The sequence below is a fragment of the Takifugu rubripes genome, chromosome 2 (assembly GCF_901000725.2).
Source record: "Takifugu rubripes chromosome 2, fTakRub1.2, whole genome shotgun sequence".
Classification (NCBI taxonomy): Eukaryota; Metazoa; Chordata; class Actinopteri; order Tetraodontiformes; family Tetraodontidae; genus Takifugu; species Takifugu rubripes.
In genome coordinates this window covers 11,857,082-11,875,082 of record NC_042286.1, presented here as the reverse complement: position 1 = coordinate 11,875,082, position 18,001 = coordinate 11,857,082, and the positions used below count along the sequence as shown (strand labels likewise).

The 18,001-nt window shown below is 48.4% G+C and overlaps 1 protein-coding gene across 3 annotated transcripts in view; it reads left to right on the top strand.

Moving 5' to 3' along the window:
• Positions 1-17,046, top strand: part of runx3 (RUNX family transcription factor 3) — a 39,435-nt gene extending 22,389 nt beyond the window's left edge. The window contains exons 6-8 of one of the 3 annotated variants that reach the window (XM_011615537.2): positions 5,171-5,317; positions 10,293-10,367; positions 14,341-17,046. In XM_011615537.2, the coding sequence (XP_011613839.1) occupies positions 5,171-5,317; positions 10,293-10,367; positions 14,341-14,822 (704 nt within the window). In that variant the 3' untranslated portion in view covers positions 14,823-17,046. 3 annotated transcript variants of the gene reach the window in all.
• The last annotated feature ends 955 nt before the right edge of the window (positions 17,047-18,001 follow it).

Here is an 18,001-nt window from a genome sequence, read left to right as displayed (position 1 = left end):
ATGGCTCTCCAAAATAGTTTGGCAACATCACAGACTAGGAAAGATCAACTATTGCAAGGCTGAAACCACTGCAGAGGTGTACGAAGCGGATACCCTCTGAGAAAGCACAGAAAACGCCCAAGAACATTCATGCATCGCATACTTGGCCCACCTGGAATATTAATCATCGTTCTGCAGAACTGTGCATTCAAACACATGTCCGTTGCAGTGTGTTTTGCTCAGCCTAGCACGCACAGAGGTGTGAATGCAGAGCCGTTTGACACATCTGCTGGTGTCGCATTGATGTATGTGACAGCGACAGCTCGCCTTCCTTTCCCACAGCTGTGCTCTGCTCAGAACAACCTGACTACCGCGTACACATGAACAATAAAGCCATTCACCATCGGGGCTAAAATAGCACGCTTGGAGCGACTTCTTGCACTAGCGTGATCTGTGACTGGGGGCGAGTGGCTCCTCTGTGCCCCGTGAGGCAACGGCACCAAAGCGTACGCCGCATGTGGAGGTCGGGCGCGAGCAGCTACAAACACTCAGCCCACGACGACACAAAAGAGGGATGATTGCTTTCAAGGCCTGGGCGCATTGTTGGAGAATCCGGGTGCGCTGGGCCTTACTTTGTTACCCCTTCAGTCTCCTTGCTTGCCTCAACCTGCTTAACTGTAGGGGTTGCCTTTGTGTGGCTTCTGTCACACACTAACACACATACACGTGCGCACACGCGCGCGCACGAAGCAGTCTCTATTCCTTATCAGAAAAGGAAGGCTGCACTCGTTGGTCACATCTCATATAGCAACTTCTGCTGTTTTTAAATATACAAGAGGGGGTTGTCGTGTTCATGTCCCTAGAGACAGCAATGCATTTGCGCAAAGGAACAGATAACTAACCCCCCCCAGCTGAGGTCTAAGAAACCCAAGTACACGTCTCACTCATGCCAAAACATTTGCCAGGTTTCAACTTAAGCCCTCCGTGTAAATAAAGTTTGAGTAAGATAAAGGAAAAATATAGCCTCTCTTTCAAACTTTCTTCAAGATATTGCATCAACTCATTGATTAAATTAAAAAAAAAAAACATTTGCCAAATGTCTGCATGTGGCTAGTATCTCCTCTTTTAGGCTCAGACTAGGCAGCCACAATTACCAGTCAAGGGTAAAACCCACATCCTTCAGGGTCAGCCTCAAAACAAGAACTCTGATTTGCCCCACAGTAAATACCCAACTGGTATCCCTGGCAAACAAACACGCGGCTGCAGAGATGCGTTGAATGAAACAGGAAGTGTGAGGGGAAAAGGTGTGGTGGGATCAACAGAAATATATGGTGGGTGGGGGGTTCGTGTCAGGGGAGGGAGGAAGAGGAAGACAGGTGTGCACAACTTTGCTCAACAGATGTTGAAAGCTCCTCGGTATCTGTTGAGGATGAGCGGAAGTGTGCTGGCAGGCATGCGACACCCGCTTTAGCACGTGTCTAACTGTTGCTCTGCATCGTCTCTACAAGCCACTAATGGTTTCTGTTCTGCTCCCAAACTTTTCAGTACCTAACTTTTGCTACATTAATAACTGGAGCGGCGGGCAGGTGCGGTCCAAATCGCACTGCTGTCTTGACTCCTGAACCGCAAAATTCTGTCATCACAGTAGACTTCCTTTTGTATCCGCACTGCCGACTATTTTGCCTGTAATCCTATGGCGGACATGACACCGCCTGCATAGTTTTTAGGGCGACACCTGCATTCCACATCAATGCTGGCCTGTTATCAGGGGTCTACCAAGTCCATTTATATGTTGAATGCAAATATTTGCACTACTAATATATTCAGCGTGGAGTAGAACCGTTGCCAAAGCACGTATTGGCCTTTGCTGTCCAGATAGGATTTCACTTTGCCCCTGAAAAAGCACCCAGCCCTTCACTAAAGAGAGCTTATGTTCAATGCGTCTGCTTCGGATGGGAACATGTGTTTCTTTCTCTCAACGGAGACAAAAAAAAAAAAGGGAGAGCAAAATGGTGAAATACAGGGATGAAGCAAGGAAACAAGTCGGACTGGGTGATCGCTCTGCTGCAGCGCCGGCGTTCAAGGCCTGGCTGTCACCTTGCTGAGCAAACACTGTCTCTGTGTTGAACTGATAGAGGCTTTGTGGAGGCAGAGCTGGGTAGGAGTGTGTTGTTCGTGTGGTCTGGAGCACCGAGTGCAGTCTCAGGAAAGTTGACTTCACACTTCACCTACGCGTCAACTTGTCTCGGTGTGCTTCAGAACACGAGCGCCATACGAGTGAAGTGTCACCTCGCATTAGACAGAGGCGCGGATAAAACATCAGGAAATAATGACACAGGCATGCACGCACACAACCAGGACACACACCCATTTCTTCAAAACACGGCAATCGCTTATCAGTAGACTCTTAATACCAGACATTTTATATCAAGCGTTTTATTTGCTCTTCATACACTTCCATAATGATTGGAGATGCTACTCTGAGAGGAGCCTAGTAAATCTGGAGCCCTTAGCATCAATTCTCAGCTCAGGGTGTGTATTGAGTGCTGCAGTTTTAGGCCTCATGTGTGCATTGGCCCCCATCTCCCAGCTCTATCTTGTGGTTATGATATCATAGACAGAAAAACAAGGGCATTCTTTCCTAAGTGCACCCTGACACATTAAATATTCATCCAACCACAGAAACCTTTTTGAAATGGGGCCAGTATGGTGTGCCTGCACCCCTCCGGCCCTCGGACCTGCAGAGTAGAAGTCAAATGTTGGCGGTTGGCACAGGAAAACTGTGGCTACAGGTCAAAGAGGGAGCGTTAAAGTGGGGCTTAACTGGGCAGTCCAGGTCTGACATGTATAAAGGCTCCATAAGAATCCCGGTATGTTTGAAATCCTTCAAATAAGTCTCACGGCACACTGATGCCCATTTAAACACGGCAAAAAAGTAGAAAGCACGTGTCAGTCTGCTCCTCCTGAGGTTTTTTTTTAATTATCTGAGAAGAAAATCATAGAACTGAGCGGGGGGATTGAAGAGTTATAAAGTGTCTCCCTGTTGATTAGTGGTGTTAACAGCAACTGTGGGTTAATAAGCTCCAGGCCTCGGCTTAACGCAACCTCTGCTCCCCCCAAAATCATCCTCACGCTCCTGCGAACAGTGTGTCAAATCCAGTGTGTGTCCCTGCCAACTGGACCTGGGCCACATCTCAACTGACCGCGTTCATCTGAATGATGGTTTTATCCCTAAAGAGCCAGCTAATTTCATCTTAGTCCACCAGCGGCCACTGAAAGGCGGTGATCTTTTTTTTCATGTGTCACAATTCGACCCACAGAAAGCACCAGGATGTCTCTTTTCCCTGTCCTCAGACATTTGAGGTGGTGTTAATCTCTTAATAAGTACACCAGGACACAAATAAGAGCTATATTTGGATTGCTTCCTCTGGACACCCCCCAAACTGTCCTAGTACAGAGAGTAGCCACAGTGTCTGCATATGTGTGTGTGTATGTGTGTGTGTCTGTGGTTCATAGACAGCACTTCATTCCTTCCGTGTCATTTTAAAGAGTGCGGATAAAAAAGATATCACAGAGTGTAGCGTACGTCCCCGCGTGTGTCCACCCAGGACATGTTTCCGAGTAACGGCACGGAGCAAAAAAAAAACGGTGAGTGTGTGGAATCTCTGTCTCACACACACACACACACAGGGTTCTTTTCCTTTGACGCCCAACATCTTGATGCTCCCAAACAGCTGGAGAGCAGCAAAAAGAACCGAAGCAGAACTCAGACAGATTAGTCACTGCCGAGTCTTTAGTTCCCTGCAGAGGCGGCGGAGTTAGTTTTAATCAGCGGCTGTGAACAAAAATGTTCAGTATTAAAATCCAAGTTGTGCCAGCTGGGGCGCGTGCATATTTGTGAGGACCGCCGCTGTCAAATACTCCTTAATAATTTGGAGAACAGAGGGGAGGAGGTGGGCACAAACAAATGGACGGAGCGGTAAACGAGAGAGAACTTTACCCATGGGTCAGCCTCCGAGGGAAGATATATTGCCCATGGGTCAGTGGATAGAAAGGACGGGCAAAATCCATATTGGTCGGTCTGCCTTGCCCCCTTTATATAGTGATAAAATATTCAAATCCAGCCATTACTTCACATTAGGCCACTCTGTCGAGATGCCAGGGAGAAAACCACAGAATGTATACATGCAGGTTTGCACACAGTTTTGGAGCATTGATAGTTACATTAAAAATCCCTTTCTCCCATTAGGCGTAGCCCTCATCCGGACTCATGTCTGACATTTAAGGTGTGTTCACACGCAAGAGCCCAAGCACATGTGTGCTGTGCGTGCACGTGCGTGCGTGCGTTAAATGAGTATTGTCTACATTAAAGGAACGATCAGAGGTCTCCCTAAACGGGACATCAAAGTGATATGGGCGCCGAGTGTGGTGGTTAGTCTTCCAGGTCTGGATGAAAGAGATGCGCCAGATACACTCGACTTACTTAAGAGTTAACGCACAACCACACACAACCACACAAACACGCGCGCCCACTCACCCCCACACACTTTTTTGACTGTCGAAAAAGGCACCCTCTTTCATTTTTACCCGTTATAATAGAAACTGATGACTGTGTCGTCTGCAGGCCTCGTCTGGGTGTTTTCTTCTGACTAAGCACCGTGCCAGTCGGACCTGAATGTGTGTGTGGGTGTGTGTTTGTCAGGATGGCCCGAGCTGTTATAACTTTCTCGGTGTGCTACTCGGGGTGAGCAACATTAGCCTCAACAGACCGTAAGCATGCCTTGTGTACTGAGTCAGAGGTTATTATTTCATACAGTTTCAGGGGGAGAAAAAACAGAATTCCTCAAGCTATCATTTTTAGCCACTATTGTTATCCGTGTTATCTGCGGGTGACGTGGAAGCAGGTGCAGCTTGGGTAACACTTAGTGTCTAGCCAATGTATTTCAAGGTCTGCTACCATTTTGAAAATATTTTTGTGTTTGGAAGTGGAAAACATTTTGATGATCCTCCTCTCTTTAATTTCCTCCCCTCGTGTGTTTGTCGAGTCGGAGCTTGCGTTCGAATTCAAGCTTTAGCTCCTTACACCCATGGGAGGAGGAAAGGTTTGTTGCCCCTACTGTCGCTGTCCTTGTAGAACTCTGGAAATAGCCAGCGCTCCTTCTGAACTGTGCTCTTCATGTCACTGTTTCAGGACACAGAGTCAAGGTTGAAGATTCCCAGAAGATGCAGTTCTCCGACCGGCTGTCTGAGATCGAGCGCTACCAGCGAAGCATGCGTATAGGTACAGCGAACAATAACCCCAGGCCCATCCACCAAGCTCACCTCAGCACCACGCAAGGTGAGCTGAAACATGGCACCACCATTGTCTCACATCACCAAATCACCCCTTGTCTTGTGAAATGTAACTTTTATTTAACTCGAGGGTAAGTTCTACCATAAACCTGCTACATACCACACACCTGGAGTTACACCAGGCGAAACTTAACATATTTTGTCCTTGGGTGCACCGTATCAGGAGGTCTTCAACTCCTGCTATGGGGGTTGAGTCTGTGGTCAGGGGGCATTGCGAGTGCTGCCAGCCGAGCTCGGCCTGGGCGCCGAAGCTGGCCTCCGCTCTCTGCAGCCTCAGGAATGTAACACGCACCTGTTACCTTGGCAATCACGTCACAGTCAGACTGGCCGAATGTGCGAAGGTGGGGAGGACAGAGGGGTTGTGGGAGCTGAGACTGGTGTGTGTGTGTGTGTGTGTGTACGCTGTGGATGTGTGGGAGATGACTGTAGAGAGGATAACTGTTCGCTCTCTGTTATATCTTGGAGGCTCATTCACTGGCCGCCATGTCTGGTTGTACGCAGACTAAACACACACAGGCACACGTTTAAACACACAAACACACACCGTGCCATCTCTTACCCACTCAGTAGTTCTAGTGCCAAGTCATGAATCTCATTACCTTTGTATCAGCATGTTGTTGTGTACAGGAGAGCTTGTTTGGGAGCTGAGGTCCGTGTGGGTGGAAACCTATATCAGCGCCTATCGCAGCCATTCACCGCGTTTGGCCTTGTGCTCAGCTTAAACAGCGCTGACTCACCAGTATGGGCCTATCTAAGAGCTGACTACGGAGAACACGGGGTATTCTACCCCACTCCCCCATGTCCTTACTTGCTGTTTATATTGATTTTGCTCTATTGCACAGGCAGTACTGGGTAGAAAACATGTCAGCCATTTTAGGAGCCCCACTGAGCCGTTACGCTGGAGAAACGTTACGATTCCGACAGTTCAGGTGCGCAGACCTGGTTCAGACAGGAGTCGAAAAGCAGCTTTTTGCTCCGCTCTTGTCTGATTTGTGCAGGATTAGGGCAGGAATTAAAGCGTCATAGGCCTGTCAGGCTTCAAAAGGCGGTGTTGCTACACACATGTACAGCACTCTGTACGCAGACGCAATACATTACCATCGTTTGGAGCTGTCAGACGGCAAAGGCCTTAAAGCCGCCAGTGGCCGCAGGCCATCGGAAATGCCAGAGTGCGAGTGAGGCAGACGAGGAAAAAACCACACACCTTAATCTGTGGTATTACCATCATGATGGCAACCCACAGGGGAAGAGCAGCAAAATAATTAAAAAACGGAGAAGAGACATGGGAGGCGGTCTGAGTCTTTGAGTATCAGACTGGAATTTTTTTTCTTTTTAACTGCGGTAGCGCTGCTGTAGAACACCGAGGATTAAAAACAGTCGCGAACAAAATTAGACTTGCAGTAAAAACCCCTTCAGAGACACGGGGTGTTTACATATCAACAGGACACATATCTCTGCTCTTGGCAGCGCTTCCATGCACACTTGCATATGGCAGATTTGGCCCATTTGTTTGAGAATTGCTGGGTGATAGATTGCCCATCAACAGGCTGTGATTAAAGGGATTACCGTCCCCGTGTTACAAAATATGTTTTTCATGTCGCCGGGTTAAAACCCCGCATTTGCCTCTGGAAGGCGACCGAATAAGAGAAGAGTGTCATCTCCTCCAAAAGCCTCCCTGCTTCATTCTGTCTCTGAGCTATGAAACACCGTCTCAGTTGTCTTGTCAACAGACGTCTGCTCACAGCTATCGTGGATGGATCGCACGCGCAAACACGCGCACGATTGCGCCACAGGTAGGCCCTAAAATATGAAACACACAAACAGCTCGGCACTAGTGTTGCAAGTGTTGTGTTGGTATCCCAGACAGACGGGGTAATTAAGAGCTCATTACAGTGCATGCAGTGACAGGATTCCAGCACTCTGGCAGACGCTGCGTTCACTGCTTGTTTTTGTTCTTCTGTGGTCACAGGTAAGCCTTCTAGACATGTGGAATGATTCTCAGCCAGGGTGGAGGGTGTGTGTGTGTGTGTGTGTGTGTGTGTGTGCATGTGGTTGAAAATGTGTGGTTCAACCAGTGCAGTCGGGCAAATCTGATACTCAGACAATCAAGTACAAAATTGTTTTTTTGGTTTACAAAACCTCAAGTGAGGTACATGTGTATACTGTATATGTCTGTGGGTGGTAGGACTTTTTTTCCTTTCTCTGACACAGAATATCGTTCATCCTTTAACGTCAGCGATGCTTAACTGGCCAAATGGGCACAGCTCTTTGCTCCACGAAGGAGATTCCACTAAAAGTTGGTTAAAAAACAAGTCAGAACCCTTTCAACCGGAGACGCGCTTCAACAGTCAGGCGGAGGAAAACGGTAACACGGCAGGGATTTCACCAATTAGAATAGAATCGCCGTGTCCGTTTTGAGGTGGTATCGCTTAGCGTGTTATTTCTTCCAGCACCTGTGAGTTCCTCTCTGAAGATGAGTATCAGATACCAGCGTAACGTTCCACCATCAAATCCAGCTTTGATAGAGCGCCCGGAAGGCTGTGTGCATGTGTGTATGGCTGACATTTAACAGAGCACATTTTTGATAATTACACCAGCAATAAATAAAAAAAAGACTCACTGCCGTGCAAGTTAGTATCTCTGATCTTGTACAACATGTTTGGAGCTGTGGCCCTGTGGAAAGAACTCGACTCAGGAGACTGCAGTGCCCCTCCTGCCTCGTCCACAGTGACCACACTGTTTACTCCACATAAACAAGCCGGCCGGACCCCCAGGTTGGAAGCGGCACCCTGCCACTGCCACAGATGGGAGGCTGACACTAATTCGCACGTCCAGAATGACACCGTCAGCCAATTAGAGCAGAGAGCAAAAGGGGAAATTAGCGCCGTCAGGTCCTGCAGGCAGATAGCCGTCCTGTCGGGCTTCAATGCCGAATTGTGCCAAACCCCAGCAGGAAGTTAATACGTCCAAAACGACCAGAAACCTGGAATCGTCATGCTGTTTTACTTCCACCCTGCTCTACTTGCATAATATGTCAATGGCTGCCATGTAGTTTATTTGTTAGCGTGGCCGAAAGCTTCAGTTGTGGTTACAATTTTTATGCGACCGTGAGATGAATAATTCAAGCTGAAAAATATTACTGTTCGGTAACAGCAAAAACTTTTGAAGCCACTTCCTGGTTATGAAAAAACAGGAGAACGAAAAGAGAAGTGAGAGCAAGGAGGAAAAAAAACAGGCTCGACTGTTTGTGTAAGTTATAATTTCACATCAGAGTCTGGGCTGAGTTTTACATTTCAGCAATTACAGAAACTACATGTGTGCCATGAACAGTCTCTATTGAGTCTGGGGGAAGAGGCGCGGGCGGGAGGACGACCAGCTCTCAAAAAGAACACGGGATTTTTTAGCCCATGTGTTTGTTTTCACTCATGTTATAAGTGAGGGCTCAAAAGACATATCAAATGTCCCACATAGCTGAGCCAAGGCCGTGTTCTTCCTCTCCAACACACTCTCTTTCTCTCTCCTTCCCTCGCTGGCGTCTTTCTTTCGCTCTCGCTTGCTCTTTCACATTCTCTCTCTCCGCTGCGACGCCTAAGGCCTAAGCGAAACAGGAAGCCAGCACAAGGACCGGCATTCACTGTGTCTCAATGACACGCTTCATTACGGCGGGCGCATTACATGTCTCAGAGGCGCTGCTGGATCCGGAGTCACGAGGATGGATGCCATTTTGGCTCCAGCGTCTCCTCAGCCACCCCTTTCATCTACACTTGCACTTCAAAGGCAGCGCCCGTGTTTATTTGCGTCCTTCTCAAAACTACACTGGCACCACCCCAAAGCCACTTGTTTGTGACGCAGTCGCTTCTTCTTCCCAATTTGGTTCCTGTCGCCCCCTCCCCATCCTTAGCTCCACCCATGGGCTTGGCCTTCTTATTAACAGGGGTAATCTGTGCCTCTCATATTGATGTTGTCTGCTGGCCAATCAAAATATTTGAAGGAAATGTTTATTTTCTTGAGCGAATCGCAGCAGCTGCTTGGAAGCTTTTCTGAATAAGGCCATTTATGCGTAAGAATTTGCCATTGTGAGCCGTAGTGCTGGACTCTTGGTGGCTGAGTGCTGATTTGGGCCTTTTAGAAGGAAGTGGAGCGGCTCCAGGGGAAGCAGAGATCTTACACATACTGAGCCCAATGTGGCCATAGGTGAACACCCAACACCACCTCCTGCTCTGCTTCTGGCATCCTTCGAAAGTCCTAATTGGCCCGACAGGCGGTTAGGAGTTTACTATATTGTGGTATCTGAGCAGTGGAGGGCAGAGTCAGAGTGACACCTCGCAGCTGACTGCGTCTGTAAAGGGAAAAGTTGGTTGTATTACACGCAGGTTTCTCATGACTGAAGATATTTATGCAGCTTCATTGGATGAAGGTCTCGCTCAGGAGCGTGTTGACTTGTCTCCACTCCAGCCCCACAAAATCCTGTGTGCATGCAGACATGGAACAGCTGCGTGGTCGCCAATCCAGAGCAGTCACCCCTTCTTTGTGTCACCCCTCCTGCAGCCCTCCGTCGCCGCGTGCAAATGCAGGGTCCCACGAATTGTGCCAGCAGCTTCTCAATTCCACTTCCTGACAGCATGGCTGGACAGGCCTGGGACTTCACAAGTCTCCAGCACCTCGCCTGGAAGACCCAAAAATATCTCCCATGTACCCACCAAGCATGTTTTCTAAACCGAGTCCCACTCTGGTGTGAAAACCAGCCTGCCTTTTCCCGGTATTCACCGTGCAGTCAAGCAGAGGCCAGACTGGGGCAGGAAGACATCTGCAAATGGCCGTTTTGACGAGTCCGTCATGAGCAGTTTGGATCCCGCTAGAGATTCCTTAAATCAGACGTTTTGCTTCCTCGTTCGTGAAAACGAGCTCCCACTTACTGGGATTGTGAAATTAACCTGTTGACATCCTGTCTGTTACAACAGCCCTGTGGCAGGAGCAAATGGACACCCCCAGTTTGAAGACATGCAAGGTGGAGGAAGACCTCAGACCCTGGCCAGGTGAGCTCCTCCTTCGCTTCACGTCACATTTGGCCCTCAATCAACGACTGACACGCTCAAGAAAATTGTCTCTCTCCAGAGCTTAAATACTAAAGAAAGGCATCAGGTTCAGCCTGTTGACACGACGCCTTATTAAGAAAATTGTTCTCAGTGTTTGCATTGTTGGCACATTAGAAGTGCAATCCAGGTAAGAGGCACGTTTACTCAGGCTAATCAGCACGTGAAGCGATGAGGGGGGGAACATAAATACCAGGCCCAAGTAAAAGGTCACGGAATCATTAAAAAAAATTAATTAACAGATAATAGGTTTTTTTTTTTTAAAAAGTGGCGAAGGTGGGTGACTTGTTATTGTGACAACTACAGCGTCTAACTTTTTGCCCGTAGGGCTGTTCTACACCCTGCAACATTCCTAGGAAGCCAACACCCTGCCTGCCCATTTATTCCCCCTTCCACATGCCTTTTCATTAGTATTTGTTTTATTTTACTTTTTATTTATTTTGGGGTAATTTGGGTCTTGGCTGTGTCACAACCCCCGCCCCCTCGAATTCCAGTCCACGCCATTTCCGTAAGCCATTACACTGCAACACACATGCTGAATCATCCCCTCACTTAACTAAAAAAGAATTTTAGACTGTTTTGCAAGACCCGAACATCCCACTTCAATGTGGGAGACAAATTCCATTTTTTCACATTGACCCATGTAACGTGCATATTCGTCAACAGGTCACGCACAATTTAAGAAACGACAATAAGAGACATTTACTTAAACAAACCTATGGATCGCGTCACCTTGGGTGTCGGGGCATTAGGAAAATCACAGGTTTTCTGTCATCACAACCCTCCACCGGCGCTGCTTGTGTCGCCTGTCAAAAGTCGGAGAGCATGCAAAAATTGCCCGTGCTGACCTGGTGGTGTGTATAACGTGGACGGGGCTTTGAGGCGGTTGAGCGTGGCGCCACAGCAGAGAGGTGATTATCATTTGCATCGGACATGATGCTGCAGCCCCCGATGCCTTGCCGCTTAAATAAACAGCTGGAGATCATTTGTGTTCATTTGGGTCTCCTATTCTCCGGCCCGTGCAGCAGCGGCAACAGCCGGCGCTCCGCTCTGGCACCATGCTGCTCCGTCTCCCCGTTATCCGCATTACTCACACTTACACACAAAAGATTCACAAGTAAGGTCTCCCCTGGAGGAATTAGATCAGGATGAGAGAACTCTGGTGCACTTAGCGTGATGAGCCAGGATGTTTTATCTTATTCTCTTGCCTCCGCTCATTTGCCTGAGACACCATTCCCTGGGCGCTGCCGTCACAGTTTGCATCAAGCTTGTGTAAACATTTCACAGGTGAGCACTTGGATTTGCATCTCTCCATTGCTGATCACCACAAGTGTGTGTAAACGCAGACATGCGTGCGCACAGGCCGGCGCACACACAGACAGCATGAGATCACAGTCGGAGTCGCGACCGCCATGAACTTACTCCCGTGCTAACAAGCAAAGTCAGTTTCTCCTCTACCCAAATGAGGCAAACCTCCGTCGTATCTGGGTTACACGCTTGACTGTGGACTAGTGGACTTCTTGAGCCTGAGCAGGGAGGAGGACTCCACCCTTGCCGTTGCCGAATGTGTGGCGCCAGGCTCGAAATGTAGAGGAGGAAAAAGAGGGCTGGAACACTGTGTTCTCTATAAAAGCCCCGATTCCGAAACTCCTGGGAACATCACAGACAGCAGGCTGTGCCAGCTGGCCCTCTGGGGTCCATCCCCTCTCCTGTCCCTGCAATTTAGTCAACACGTTTCAGATGAGCCTAATGGAGATCATGTGTGGTTTTGGGCCACAGAGGTTACAAACAGCTACTACAAGGCTCAGTCAGAAGGCCCCCACCGTCGACGCGGCCCAGGTTACGTTCGCAATGCTACATCTAGAAAGAATTCTGTCCCGAAGATAGTAACTTTAAATTTGGACATTTACTGCCCCGGTAAAGAAAAGTAAATGCTGGGACTGTGCGACACGTTTGAGAGAATTCTAAGACAGTCAGAAGCTTTCGTCTCCCTCTTGCGCAACAGCCCCATCCTCCAGAGGGAGCCGCCGTGCTGCAGCGACTGGGAGGCGGGAACACACTCCTCCTGGCTCCCGGCCAGCAGCTTGATACTGCACAAGTCCATTAAGGTGTTGTGATAAGTGTCCGGGCCAGTTTCCCCTGACGGAATGCAGGAGTCGATCCCGACCGCAGTTTAGCCAACACGTTTCCACCAACTCCAATTAACCAGAGCTGACATGCGGGTGGGCTGCAGCAATGAGCGCCATCGCGGCCACCCCCCCCATCCTCGGGCTCAGCCTAAAATCTAAATTTAGTGCAGACAAAGAGAGATGAAGGAACAGACGGTACAGAAAGAGACAGACAGGGGTGAAAGAGAGACAGGGAGAGGGCTTTCTGGGAGGCCAGTCGGAATTAGTAGGCCGACTCCACATCACCCGAATTAACAGCAGCTGAAGGACTGGATTTTCCTCGTGTGAAATCAGATATGCAGACTGACTGCAGTGAGTCTGGAAAAAGACCCACCGCCGCCGCCGCCGCCGCCGCCACCAAACTCCCTCATCCGAAAAAAAAGCGAAGAGGAAATTCAACAGCAGAGATGTGCAGTTTGAAGAAAAAGCAACAGGGGCCGTGGAAATCGCAAAGGATCCGTTTCTTTTGTGGATGAGAATGGACGCCGTTCTCCAGACATGAGGAAAAGACATTTCAACGAGATCGTGGCACGCAAGTTTGGCATTCTGCCTCCCTCGGGGCTGTGACGTGCAAGCGCTTGCTGTTTCACAAATACAAGCTCCCTTTTCTCCGCCATCCAAATCCCCATTTTACACTTGCAGTCATGAGGGCACGATGGATCCGTGAAAGCCGCATGCGGACAAACAATCACGGACAGACGATTCTGTCGGCGTACAGATGAGGACAGATTGAGGGAAATGAGCGTCTGTATCAGGACCATGGAACTCCCCCTCCAGCTTCATAAGAGCGTTTCCAGGATCAACCACCTCAAGGGTTATCCTGATCCTGCAACGTTTTCCTCTTATCACTGTTCATTTATCTGCTTTGGTGTCAATATAACTGAGTTAAGGGACATAAATGTCCGCAGAATGGTCCCGAACAACCGCAGAGGTTTGGAAGGAGCCACATCTCAGACTCAGGATGTGAGATCTGCCAAAAATACTCCTTAGTTAACTGAGAGGGGCAATGTGGTGTTTGACTTAGGGAGCTAAGAAAGTTGGTGACAGTAGGGGCCCCAGATCTCGGAGAAGCCGGCCGCCAAGTCAAATCCGTGAGCGATATTTTTATTTCCCTTTTGTCAGCTGAATAAATGGGAACATGTCAGTGAAATTGAAATCCTAGCAGCTGGGGCTCGCGGCGCTCCGTTACTCTACCTGTGAGCTTACACTCAGCAGTGGACTCTGACAGCTCCTGCACTGCCAGACGCATTAGTCCGCTGGATACCCAAGCTGAAACATTCTCCTTCTCCCCCTTTTGTTTTTTTCTCCCTTCCTTCCTTCATTTCATTTCCTTCCCCGCGTGTCTCCGATGGCGAGCGTCTGTCGCCGAGGCGTGATTTACGACGGGCCGCGTGTGGGCGCAACAAGCCGCCCGCGTTTTGACAAAGACTGACAGTGCAGCCTTTTCATTCCTCTGCATCGACACAATACTGTACCCCGGTCTCCCTCTGCAAGAGTGGGGGGGTGGGGGTGGGGGCGGGGGTTCATAATGTGGGTCTTGTGCACGGGGCTGTGGGCTGACATGCTGTCAGTGTTTGATGACTGTTATTAAGCCAAAAATGTCTCAGTTCATTACCTGAGTAGGAGCTGCATGTCACAAGAAATCTGAGCTTGGAATCGGGGGAGTTTGCCTTTTTTTTTTGTTATCGTAGAACGTGAGAATTTTCTGAGTCTCAAATAAAACTCAACATTCTGTTTTGTTCAAACAGGAACTACAGATCTCTTCCAGCAGAGGACCCCCTTCCCATCTCTGTCGCCGCTGACGGACCCCCGGTTCTCAGACCCTCGCATGCACTACCCAGGTGCCTTCCCCTACTCCACCAACACCTCCAGCACCGGCATCAGCGGCCTCAGCATGTCGGCCTCGTCCAGATACCACACCTACCTGCCGCCGCCCTACACTAACAACCAGACGCAGAACTTCCAGTCCAACTCTTACCTGTATTACGGCACGGGCTCCGGCTCCTACCAGTTCTCCATGGTGGCCCCGGGGAACACCGGGGGGGAGCGCTCCCCCACCCGCCTTCTGTCCTGTTCAGGGGCCACGGGCACCGGAGGAGCAAACAGCTTGATGAATCCAGGCCTGAACGCCCAGAGCGAGGGCGTGGAGGCCGACGGCAGCCACAGCAACTCCCCCACGGCCATGAACGCCTCGGGGCGCCTGGACGAATCCGTCTGGAGGCCTTATTGACTGGCAGAGAGGTAGAAAATCAAAGGTTACAGCAGGAACATCACATCTGATTAAGAACAACCAAAAAATACTGAACACCAGAGAAAAAAAAGGCGAGAGAGAAAAGCTGCATGTCTATTATTTCTCAATCGCTCATTTCCAAAATTGAGTTTTGCGAACTTCCTGAAGACTTTGTTGCATTATACATCTGGAGAAACCCCCTGCACTGTGTTGAAACTCTTTAAAAAAAGAGAGAGAGAGAGAAAAAAGCCATAAATATGTCGAGATTATCGTCAGCTTAAAGTGTAAATAGTCCAGAGAATCCAAAGTCAGAGATCATTAAAGACAAAGACAGGAGCGACACCAACACTGGACAGTCAAACCCGACTGACCAGGCGGATCAACTCGCCGGGAGGGTGGAGCGACCGGACCTCCAGTGGCTCCGACATCCTTCCCAGACATGTAGCAATCCGGTCGAGGGTTCGTTTCCCAGTTTCTTGTTTTGTTTGTTTGCTTAAAAAAAAAACAACGAACTTGTCGGTCGACGTCAGCAGTTGCGTCCAGGGCGGGTTGACAGCATCTGCGGGACTTATTTTGTCTAATTTATTATCTGAACGGACACATTGGCGTTAGATATGTGCAGTGGACGCAGAACAACTCCGATCAAACCTTCCCCACCGCACTGGCATCCAGCTCCGGCAGGACGACGGCTGATATTTAAAGGAATGTAAAGAGGCTGTTTATTTCTTTTGTTTTAATGTCCTGTTCTGTTGTTTTTCCCCCCTTAGATTTCTTCTTTTTTTAAGCCTGGAAAAGATAAAACAACCTTCCTGGTCTGATATTTTTGAACTGGATGACACACTTTACTTTTGATATTTATTTGAGCCAAAGTTGTGAAGAAATATGAGCATCTATCTGAAATTCTTAAGTATTTCTCTTTAGCTTTGCCTTTTATATGCAAACAGTGTACCGTAATTTTTTTGTTGTTAAGTATAAATTTGGAATCTGTGTAATATATTGCAACTAAATTATAAGAGAAAAAAAATCCAAAAACATTTAATGTAATTATTTTCTCTTCCAATGTAGCTTTGATGCACTAAAAACCTTTATTCCTTATGAACCACATTCAGCAGATTCTGGTGAAATTGTGTATCTAGGCCTTAAACAACAACATTTTAACTGTTTCCAAACTGCCTTCCTGCACCAAATAAGCCATTTGCTTAATTTTTTTTTGCACTATCTTTTGACTTACTTTTTCGTTTCATGTGTTTAGCTGAAGCTCTGCTGGGATTTTAAGTGCTTTTTAAAAAAGTGTCCTTAAAAAGAAAAGTGATTTTAGAAGCAGACATTCCCCGTGTCCCGAGACCCCCCCCCCCACCCACACCCCCTCACACACACAGCTACACTTGATCCCACCTTCCCTGGAGGAAGAAGGGTATGAGGATGAAGGGATAGGAGGAGGTGGGGTCAGGCTGGTATCTTCTTACCAACACCAAAGACAATAAAGCAGAAAGCAGCCCCTGCTGTGCACGTATCCCATTGTTCTAAATAATCAGCAGATGCTTTGAAGCCTTAATGGTTCTTGACCTCTTTCCCCCCCCTGATCTGATTAAATAATCTGTACCTGAGGTGATCAGGTCACCTGGATATCTAGACCAAACAACAAAAAAAAGATCAGGTGATGCATTCAGGAGTCTTCAGTTGCTGTCCAACTGAGATTTAGCCTTTCCAAACAGTTTTTCGTCTGCAGCTCAGGTACAAATAAGCTTTTTTCTAAGAGTTTCACAGCGTTAAGACAAATGCCCTCTGCCTTACTGCCTCTCCTCTGGAAACCTTACGGGGACTTTATTATGGGCAAAAGCCATGCAGCTAGAAGCCACGCATGTAAGCGTATTTGTGTGGTTCCTTAAGAAACCAAAGATGTCCACCGATGCCTGTAATACTGTCTGGATATCAGCGACGACACACTCCTCATCGTCGTTATGCAAAAGAAAGTGACATGTTACTATTGTACATTGGATCTAAAAAGCACAATGTTACTGTTGTTTCCGTCCTCCTATACAACATATTAATCTCCGCTCCTTCCATTTCTTTTTGCTCAAAGCATGTACATCTGAAACTGATGTTTATTTAAAGATCTCATCTACGTATGTAATGGTACTGTTAATGCTTCCATACTGAGTGCTTGTAAAGTTTGCTGATAATGTAGTTTTTATTCATTTTAATTAAAAAACATGTGTCTCAACATTGTCCTCCCAACTGTTTCTGAGTTGCGTCTGAGATATTTCCTGGCATCCTTCAGCACCCAGTTATCTCCTCTAACCACTATCCTCTAACGTTAATGAGACTCTCATATTCGATCGCCTTTTCTCATGGGTTTGAAAAACGCCTGTCAACACGGAATCCAGCGCCGCCTTGGCAGCGCGTGCGTTAGTGCGCGTCAGCAAGTCGTCACTTGCAGGAGGGGGAAAAAAAGAAGCAATACAGCAGAAGTTTGGAATGCTGCCTGCCTCTTTTACCTGCCATGTTATTGTTAATTTATGCAGCGCTGATGGCATCACTGCACCCCATCACGATTACACCCTTTTGATGTCGCCCGGTGGTCTGGGTTCAGGCGCCTGTAACGGGGTCAACCTGAAACAAAACGCCGAGAACCCCTCCGTCCTCGCACTTCAAAATGATGCCACGTGTTGCTTTCAATCTTCAGCCTTTTTTACCCCCCCCCCCTTCTTCTGGGTTATTCTTTTATTGCCCCGGTTCATCCTCTCCTGCTTCCTCCTGTGTGGCTGCTGCTGTGGGGGCAGCGTTGGCAGCACAACAAAGCCTCAGGACGCACACACACACACACGCCTGGGTACACACTGCATTCAATTAAGTCTGCGCTCTCAAAGCGTTTCCCCACACGCACAGAAGGAGGCTCTCTCTCTCTCTCTCTCTCTCTCACACACACACACACACACACACACACACACACACACACGCACACACACACACGATCCCGTGCTGACAGATCTCACGCCGACCTCCACCCAGACAGCCACTTCACAGTGAACGGGTGACAGATCTGCGCCGTCTTAAACACCGCCAACTATTTATTCCAGGTCTCACCCCAGTTGCTCCCCCCCACTCCCACTTCCACCTCCACCCCCCCACCCACCCCCACCCCCCACCCAACGGCTCAGGAAGCACAAAGAGAAAAT